Source organism: Dendropsophus ebraccatus, chromosome 12 (genome assembly GCF_027789765.1).
Source record: "Dendropsophus ebraccatus isolate aDenEbr1 chromosome 12, aDenEbr1.pat, whole genome shotgun sequence".
NCBI lineage: Eukaryota > Metazoa > Chordata > Amphibia > Anura > Hylidae > Dendropsophus > Dendropsophus ebraccatus.
In genome coordinates, this window is record NC_091465.1 from 12777819 (window position 1) to 12786679 (window position 8861).

At 42.5% G+C, this 8861-nt stretch overlaps 1 protein-coding gene across 1 annotated transcript; it reads right to left on the reverse strand.

The window, feature by feature from the left end:
* Window positions 1-567: 567 nt before the first annotated feature.
* LOC138769546 (nicotinamide N-methyltransferase-like) lies at window positions 568-8417 on the reverse strand. The gene is made up of 3 exons (XM_069948093.1): window positions 8248-8417; window positions 1910-2117; window positions 568-1366 (listed from the first exon to the last, which is right to left on the reverse strand). The coding sequence occupies exons 1-3, from the start codon at window positions 8396-8398 to the stop codon at window positions 943-945; spliced, it is 783 nt and encodes a 260-aa protein (XP_069804194.1). The 5' UTR covers window positions 8399-8417; the 3' UTR covers window positions 568-942.
* Between the last annotated feature and the right edge of the window lie 444 nt (window positions 8418-8861).

Below are 8861 nucleotides of genomic sequence, written 5' to 3' on the forward strand. Positions count from 1 at the left end.
TTCTATGTCTATAACAAGGAGTTTGTTATAAAATCACAAATGACACCAAACTGCAGTTGCTCAACAGAAACTATTTTTTATTTAATTTTGCAAGTATGACATTTACAGACTTCCAGGCCCCTAAGTGTGAACTTTCCCTGCGCTGCTCCACTGAGGCTCCTATACTTTGTACACTAAGGCTATGTTCACACTACGTAAAACTACGGCCGTAGTTTTGTGGTGTGTGACATAGCTATATGTTGAATGGGATCCCGGCCGGAGCGTAGACACATCGTACACACTCCGGCGGGGAGCCCATGCGGCGCCGGAACAAAACTGACAGGTCAGTTTTCTGCGGACGGAATTCAGTGAATCCCGGCCGCAGAAAGACCTGTCAGTGCACACAGTGAAGCGAGCAGCTCCGACTGTTCTCTTCACTGTGTGCTTTGGGAAGTTCTGATGCAGGCGCGCGCTGATGCGCCCGCATCAGAGCTCTGCGGCCGGAAAGATGATCCGTCCAGAGACCGGCCGTTCCGTGACCTGGCCGGGGTCACGCAACGGCCGGTCTCATACAACGTGTGAACATAGCCTAAGAAAAAAACAGATCCTGCTCCTTATCTTCTCTGTAGAGCATATAAGCCTTAAGAAGGACATTACCTTCAAAAATAGGCAGTGGTGCTGTTAATATTGCTTTTTAATTCCTCCTCTATAGACTTCTATAGATGGCATGTAATCTGATCCCTCGGTGAACTGATAATCTGCATCCTAAGATACATTTTAATAGTAGATTGAAAAGAAGAAGAAGAACGTTTGTGTGTGTGTGTGTGTGTGTGTGTGTGTAGGAATATAAAAATGGTCTGCCTAAATTGACAAACTAACAATGAGCCCTATTATGAGTATTATATACTGATTTAAGCTTATTTATGTCTCTTTTCATAAAGCTTTACTGTGTAGGATTCCCTCCTACTTCTCCTTGTGAGCTACAATGAATACGAGGGCCTTATAGTCAATGAGGTCACTCACGGCCGTTCTCTTGTGAACCTGACAGTCATCAATAACAAATCCTTCCCCGACTAGAGCTTTCCTGGCAAAATCCTCATCATATTTGAGAGCATGGAGCCTGTCTTTCCCTACTGTGTAATATGTCATATCCAAAGACCCTATTAATATGAGGTGGCCGCCAGGTTTCAACATCCTTGAGAACTTCCTCAGATATTTGACGTAATCATCTTTATCTTTGCTGACACCATCTAAAAACCAAGCACTGATGATACAGTCGGCTGGTGGTAAGACTATCGGATCGGTCATATTCTCCTTCTCAACGTCACATATCACTACATGTTGAGCGGCTGATCTCACTTTATCTTCTTTATCCTCACACTGGTGTCTGAAATAGGAAAAATAGGAAAGTGATTGTGCTTACTCTGTCCCTTCTAATTGCATCAATTGTTATACAAGTGTGGCCCTGATGAAGAGAAAATTCTCAAATCACGTAGTCCAAAATAAAGAGAACATAATAAACAAGCTACTTACCTATCCCCATGCCCCTGTAGTGCCACCTAAGGGTTTCTCTGATGGCTGCCATCCAGGTATGGCATGTAACTGGCTCCTCCGGCTGCAATGTCGTGGCCCGGCTGAGGGATTGCCCACTCAATCACTCTGCTATTGTTGAGCCGAAACATTGCGCATTGGTGAATAAAACTCCACACATTAACGTGATGTCTCTGGCTGCTTATCTTCAATCTATCAGCCAGGGACATGAAGTTGCAGCTGGAGGAGCTGCAGGAGGCTGCCGGTAGTCAGCGAGACCCAAGAGCAGCGATACAGGGCACCAAGAAAGGTAAGTATACTTTGTTTTTTTATGTTACATTTTTAAAGAAAAAAATTCACAGACCTTCTCCTTTAAATATGAACAAATACTTTACATCACCTCTTTCCTTCTATCTCTACATGATGTTTTGTGGCATGTCTCCAATGAAAGGCTCCTGTCCGTGAGTCCAGCCATCTCTTCAGCTCCATGATGCATCTGTCATTGACCTTCAGCACTATGATGTGCTTGAAAAATTCACAGGCCGCATAGAGATGATGAACCAGTGATCCAACGCTCATGTCAATCAGGACGTCTCCATTAATATGACCTGTAGAAAGCCAACAGATATAATTGTTTTCTATGAGTGGTCGGTTTTTTGTTGTTACAGCGACCCAAGGGGGCAGATGTTATGTAGCTGGGCTGGATGTTGTAGTACTGCTAGGGCACTTCTCACAGTGGCCAGAAGTGGTAGGTAGTCCACTCCTGATACACTGACATGGCACCTATTGTCTTTACCTAAAAGTCTTTACTGAAGCAAACTTTGTAGTGCAGTACACATTATGCAGCTCTTGAATACAAGTGTAAATGTTACACTAGATAATACACTTGCCAACTGAGATCCCTTGGATGGGGGTTTATCTTGGGTTATACGTGGACTATATGGTTTGGGACAAGTTGCAGCTAGATGCTGTTTATCTTAATAGAGGACTTAGCTTTTGCTTGGTGTAGCATGTTGGTGTAGCATGTCCAAACCCAAGAGTTCTAGACCAGAGGGGCTCTGACCCCCTTGGGAGTGGTCATAGAAAAATACCTGTTTCCACAGGGATGAACATCTTGTGGGCACTGAATAACACATGATCAGGGATGTACTGTAGGTCCCAAATCTGGATGAGATAGCCATCGAGGGGACCCTTAGGAAACCTAGCAGGTTGCAATAGAGACTCTGCCTTTGCACTGTGTTTAACTACTGACTTGAACAATACCTCAGTAAACTTGTGGTAGAGGTAGAAGATCAATATCAGACAGTTCAACCAGGTAGTCACGCACTGCAATACTTATGAGCAACCTCCACACTCCCGAACTCCACCAGTCCGGTAAAGCAATCCAGTATACACAATAAATGTGAAGGAAAGTGATTTTCTCACCAAACAGCCGCAATCTTCGGGTAATGAACCCCACTGTACTCCAATACTATGGAGCACTTATACTCACAGAGTCGACTTGACTTCAAAATTCTTTTTTATTTTCCTGTATAGATAGATGCAGCATACAAAACATAACATGCTCACAGCTGATGTGCCTCTCACATCCGGACGCCTAAATACGTCTGTAGTAACCCACCAGGCACTACAAAGTTTTATCTGCAATATGACATGTGCTTTGTATAAAGTAACTGTATATTGCTTTATCATTGGTGTCCAGCAGGTGGCAGTGCATTGCCAACATGTTGACAGTGAGCATTGGGACCCAGCGGCCTTCCACCTCAAGTGTGTTGCCTAGGCAACAGTAGGAGGTCTGACAGGTCCTGAGAGGAGTTGAGGAGATGTAGTCGGTGAGGAGGAGCAGACACGTGCTCTCCATCATAGTCAGATATAAGCAGTCGTGTGCTGACTAAAAACTTCAAGTAAGTGAAGTAACCTGCTGAGTGCAGAGCAGGCAAAGCAAGAAGAGAGAAGAGAGATTCTAACCAGCCAGATAAAGGCTATAACCCCTAAGGCAGAGGGAACCCAATGCTCACTTCATGCAGCCTGACTGGAGAGTGACTGAACACCATTCCAATGTGCTGTATTAGGCTCGGTTCACACGTTGTAACAGTGCGGCTGTATTTGCGGCTGTAATTGTGCGGCGGTATTTTTGGTGGTTCGTGTGTATGCTTGGAAGTATAGGATATGCGGCTGCACAGTGCACACTATGTCTGAATCTACGGCCCTATCGTAAACGGACCCGTAAAAAATGAACAAGACCATTGTTTGCGGCTGAACATGCGGCCGAGGATTGACAGGCGGTCCGTACGGAGTACTTCAAAAATAGCCGGCAATGATGCCGAATGCCGATGCCTCTAATAGTTAATATATTAAATTACTAAAACACATTTTCTTTGTAATCAAGACACTTTCGTTGGTCAATAATTTATTTCTAACGAATCCATCATTTTGCAATTAAATATACTGTTAAAAAAAATAGATATATAAATAAATGTATATTTATCTATATATTTATTTTTTGACAGTATATTGAATTGCACAATGATGGATTCGTTAGAATTAAATTATTGACCAACGAAACTGATTTTATTTCCAAGAAAATGTGTTTTATTCATTAAATAGTAATTAGTACAGGAAGCTCCATAAGCCGTTAATTCATATTCCCGGCAATAGAGCATTCTGTACTAATCATCACTTTACTTTAATTAAAACATCAAATGTTTCTTCTAATTATGTTATGACAATAGCATTATTAGAAGAAACATTTAGAATTATATGTGCGCTCAGCTGATTGGCTGTTCGGCTGAGCGCACATATAATGAGCCGGTCCGCAGCACAGTCACTTCATTGTGCTGCAGACCAGCGAAGAGGACACATCGGGACATCGGATGGTGAGTATAGAGCTCTCCCCACCCCCTCCCCAGCACTGCACCCCTCCCAGCAATGAAGGGGGGGTCAGTTAACCCCTTCCTTGCTGGGATGGGTGCAGTCTGACATCAGTCTGGCCCCCAGGGGGTTAAGGGGGATACAATACATCCTCCCTTAACCCCTTGGGGGCCAGACTGTAAGCAGCGATCTGTAAAGATGCTGCATACTGTAAGGAGCACAACACCGCTCACAATGATGGGTGTTGTGCTCCTGTTTGTGTGTTTTTTGTGTGTTTCTCCCTTTTTGTTTTTCAGATATCGGTATCCTGGGGATTACGTCGGATTCCATGGACTACGTCGATGACCAGCGGTTGTTCTTTGAATTTTTTTAATAAAATGGTCAATGAGGGGTGTGGGGGTGTTTTTATTTGAATAAAAGAATTTTTAAACTTGTGTCTTATCTTTATTTCTTTACTTTATAGACTTAGTAGTGGAAGCCGTCTATTAGACGGAATCCATTACTAAGTTGGGGCCTAGTGTTAGCCGGTATAAAATGGCTAACACTAACCCCCTATTATTACCCCAGTACCCAATGCCACCAGGGGTACTGGGAAGAGCCGGGTGCCAGTGGTCCCGGAGCGTCAATATTGGCGCTCCTGGACCGGGTGGCAGCAGGCTGGTAAGATTTAGGCTGGGGAGGGCCTAAAACAATGGCTCTTCCCACCCTGGTGTTACCAGGCTGCTGTCGTTTGGTTTTTAACCCGGCTGGTTATAAAAATAGGGGGGACCCTATGCGTTTTTTTTTTATTATTTATTTATTTAAAAAAAAAAACGCATAGGGTCCCCCCTATTTTTATAACCAGCCGGGTTAAAAACCAAACGACAGCAGCCTGGTAACACCAGGGTGGGAAGAGCCATTGTTTTAGGCCCTCCCCAGCCTAAATCTTACCAGTCTGCTGCCGCCCGGTCCAGGAGCGCCAATTTTGACGCTCCGGGACCACTGGCACCCGGCTCTTCCCAGTACCCCTGGTGGCATTGGGTACTGGGGTAATAATAGGGGGTTAGTGTTAGCCATTTTATACCGGCTAACACTAGGCCCCAACTTAGTAATGGATTCCGTCTATTAGACGGCTTCCACTACTAAGTCTATAAAGTAAAGAAATAAAGACAAGACACAAGTTTACAAATTTTTTTATTCAAATAAAAACACCCCCACACCCCTCATTGACCATTTTATTAAAAAAAATTCAAAGAACAACCGCCGGTCATCGACGTAGTCCATGGAATCCGACGTAATCCCCAGGATACCGATATCTGAAAAACAAAAAGGGAGAAACACACAAAAAACACACAAACAGGAGCACAACACCCATCATTGTGAGCGGTGTTGTGCACCTTACAGTATGCAGCATCTTTACAGATCGCTGCTTACAGTCTGGCCCCCAAGGGGTTAAGGGAGGATGTATTGCATCCCCCTTAACCCCTTGGGGGCCAGACTGATGTCAGACTGCACCCATCCCAGCAAGGAAGGGGTTGGGTGACCCCCCTTCCTTGCTGGGAGGGGTGCAGTGCCGGGGAGGGGGTGGGGAGAGCTCTATACTCACCCCGATGTGTCCTCTTCGCTGGTCCGCAGCACAATGAAGTCACTGTGCTGCGGACCAGCTCATTATATGTGCGCTCAGCCGAACAGCCAATCAGCTGAGCGCACATATAATTCTAAATGTTTCTTCTAATAATGCTATTGTGATAACATAATTAGAAGAAACATTTGATGTTTTCATTAAAGTTAAGTGATGATTAGTACAGAATGCTCTATTGCCGGCATATGAATTACCGGCTTATGGAGCTTCCTGTACTAATTAATATTTAATGAAGAAAACACATTTTCGTTTAAATAAATACAGTTTCTTTGTTCAATAATTTAATTCTAACGAATCCATCATTGTGCAATTAAATATACTGTCAAAAAATAAATATATATATAAATATACATTTATTTATATATATATTTATTTTAACAGTATATTTAATTGCAAAATGATGGAATCGTTTACATTTAATTATTGAACAATAAAAGTGACTTTATTAGAAAGAAAATGTGTTTTATTAATTCAATATATTAACCATGAGAGACATCGGCTATAGTGCAGAGGATCGCAAACCCCGGTAATAGCGATTCATGTAAACTGTGTTCCCTGCTTTCCCAGATGCATCCAGAGGTGTTTGCATCACTTTCTTAACATTTTATTTCTTATTTTTAGTTGAACCAGATTTCCAAGTAAATGACCGTATGTTTTGAGCCGCATGTCTATTTTTTCCCACGGCAGTAGTTTCACCCGCACATTTACAGCCGCATAAAAAATACAGCCGCACAGTTACAGCGTGTGAACCCAGCCTTACTGTGTAAACCAGAAAGTAAAGTCCCTCAGTTATATCACCCAGTCTATTCATTGTCTCCAATCACTGGAAACCAACCACCTCATTGCTGTGACGACCGCCCAGGGCCCTAGGAGAGCCAGGACCGCTAAGGTAGGAGTAAAGCACCGTGACACTATTGCCCCTGACAACACCACCGGCACCCTATCTGGCCTTAATAGAGCCTCCAGTCCACCGTGCGGACGTTGCACGTCCTCCTCACGGACGTTTCGGAGGATACAGACTCCTCCTTCCTCATGCGCGAGGACGTAAGGGAAAGGGCGGAATTATAAAGAATCAGCATTTAACCCTCTATGTGTAATTCATCAGCAGTATACATATAAATAACTATAATGCTACAAATTCATTATAATACGCATGATAATTGGGTGAGATATAAGGTATAAACATAACGTGCTTAATACTCACAAAAATGCACTAAAACTGCACACTTTATTGAGTCCATTAGGACTCAGTGTTTCCAATTTTGAAATCCAATACGTTTCACTATGGAGTAACCTTTTACGGTTCTCCTCTTTGTCTGCACACAGCTCAATCTGCTCCACTATTTGCCATCTTAGATCACAAATATTATGGCGATTTTCAGCAAAATGTCTCGCAACTGTAGTTTCACCAAATGATTTCTGCTCTTCCTTTACTCTGCTATCTCGTTTAGTACCAAATTTCCGTATGGCTGCCTAATGTTCATTGAGGAACATTCATTTTATCGGGCGACTAGTCTGACTGACATACCCTAGTCCACACGGACACTTTAGAAGATACACTACATTTTTGTCATTACAGGTAAAAAAAACCTTTTACTGGATACTTAGTCCCTTTCCGGGGATGACTGATACACTCTCCTTTTATGATAGTGCTACAATGTTGGCAAGATAAGCAACTAAATGTACCTTTCCGCTTGCTGGCTAAAAATGTCTGTCTAGAAATCTTTTTCTTAGCTCCTCTAATCAATTTATTACTCACTGACTTATTCTTCCTATAACAGAAGATCGGATCCTCTCTGAAGATGTTACTATACTTCGGCTCACTCTTTAACAAGCCCCAATGTTTTAAAACACTGATTATGTCAGCATGTCTATCATAAGTGGTACAAAATACCGCCCCCCCCCCTCTTCTTTTTCTCTCAGAATGACATACAGAGATAACAAGTGGAGCAGCATTCAGCTTATAACACCCAGTACTGACCTATACTTGAAAAGAGCGGTGGACACCTGCTATGAGGCATGTACAGAGGTCCGTTTTCTGCCTTTTTTGGCATTCATGGTGTAGACCTTGCAAAAAAATCATAAATTTTTGTGCAAATTCCTTGTTTGCACAAAATTTTTAGGCTTTTTGACAGGTCTTTGCCAGGCACAGCCTTGACATAATCCCTCCCAAAGGGACTGACATGATGTAATACTGTTGGTGTAAAACAATTGCTCTATAATAAAAGCATAAAAAGGATACATACCCCGTGTAAAAGTTTTTGTAAGTTTTTCAATAGGAAATTTTAAGGAATCCTCTGCAAAGACCATGTCAGAATGATCTGAAAAATAATGGTCCAGATATCCTCTGGAATCAAAGTCATGTAAATGATAGCGCTTATAAGTGCTGCAATCCATAGTGACTACTTGTACACCGATGCTCAGAGCCTTGTTATAATTTATAGCTTGCAATATATATCATACAAGGCTGTTGGGGCAGGAAAGAGCTGTCAGGGACCACCCCATTAACTTGATGCCTTGTCCAGCCCTCTTCATGCTTCCGCTGAAGCATTACAGGATAAATCAGACATCATTGTCTCGGTAATTTGGATGATGACAGGTTCCCTTTGAATGCTTGTTGATTCAGGATTACTGTTTGCTGAAATTAGAAACACATCCTTCACATTTACATAGGAAACTCAGCCATTAAATTTCACAGTACATTTTGACACTTAAATAAATATAAAAAAATAATAACAGTACAGAGATATATAGTCCAACCGACCTCATAGTGAGTTGATAGGGTTCCATTGGAGGCATTGGAATCCACAATATAACAGCTCTGGCTGGTTGTAATTTCATGGATATGTATAGATATTAA